Genomic DNA, 894 nt, shown 5'->3' on the forward strand with positions numbered 1-894 from the left:
TATAGCTTCATTTTAAGCGTAGTCTTTGACTGTTTGTGCTTCACTGCATGGGTGTCTATAAAAAATACTTTCTTTTACTTGTTTAAGCGGTTTTTTTTTTAAATTGTATTTTATCACAAACGATATATCGACTATTTTAATGTATCTATACGACGTTACTGTATTCGACCTCCATGTTTTAACTGAGTACAGTATCCTCTGTGGATCACTGATTACCAGTAAATTTGTAAATTAGCGCCAAAGGGAACAATAGAATAGCTAGCAGATGATTAGGTGGAAGCTAAGGCGGGGCTATCTGTGATTGGTTAATCCAATGAGTGCTAGAAGCCAAACGCATGGACTAGAGCAAGCTATATAGACGTGACTATTCATTAGACAAGTATCATTCTCGATTTAAATAACCGAAAAGCGAAATACAAAACTGTAATAATGTCTGGACGTGGTAAAGGAGGAAAAGCTAAGGGAAAGGCCAAGAGCCGATCAAGTCGTGCTGGACTTCAGTTCCCAGTCGGTCGTGTTCACCGATTCTTGCGAAAGGGTAATTATGCATCTCGTGTCGGTGCTGGTGCCCCAGTTTACATGGCTGCCGTACTCGAGTACTTGACTGCTGAAATCTTGGAGTTGGCTGGCAACGCTGCCCGTGACAACAAGAAGAGCAGAATCATCCCCCGTCATCTTCAACTTGCCATCCGTAACGATGAAGAGTTGAACCGTCTTCTCGGAAGTGTGACCATCGCACAAGGAGGTGTATTGCCAAACATCCAGGCTGTACTTCTGCCAAAGAAGACCCAGGCCAAGACCAAGTAGATTTCATCAACTCTTTATCTTCTCGAACCAAACGGCTCTTTTCAGAGCCACCAAATACACAAAAAGAGATTTGAAACATAGCTGCTA

General features: G+C 42.2%; 1 protein-coding gene across 1 annotated transcript; it reads left to right on the forward strand.

Annotated features, from left to right (window-relative positions):
• Positions 1-293: 293 nt before the first annotated feature.
• Positions 294-888, forward strand: LOC117116531 (late histone H2A.2.2-like). The gene has a single exon (XM_033260588.1). It carries the CDS (start codon positions 430-432, stop codon positions 805-807), a length of 378 nt encoding a protein of 125 aa, XP_033116479.1. The 5' UTR covers positions 294-429; the 3' UTR covers positions 808-888.
• Positions 889-894: the final 6 nt, after the last annotated feature.

This window comes from Anneissia japonica, unplaced genomic scaffold (assembly GCF_011630105.1).
Source record: "Anneissia japonica isolate Jap-2015-1 unplaced genomic scaffold, ASM1163010v1 scaffold33892_len868_cov138, whole genome shotgun sequence".
In the NCBI taxonomy this organism is placed as follows: domain Eukaryota; kingdom Metazoa; phylum Echinodermata; class Crinoidea; order Comatulida; family Comatulidae; genus Anneissia; species Anneissia japonica.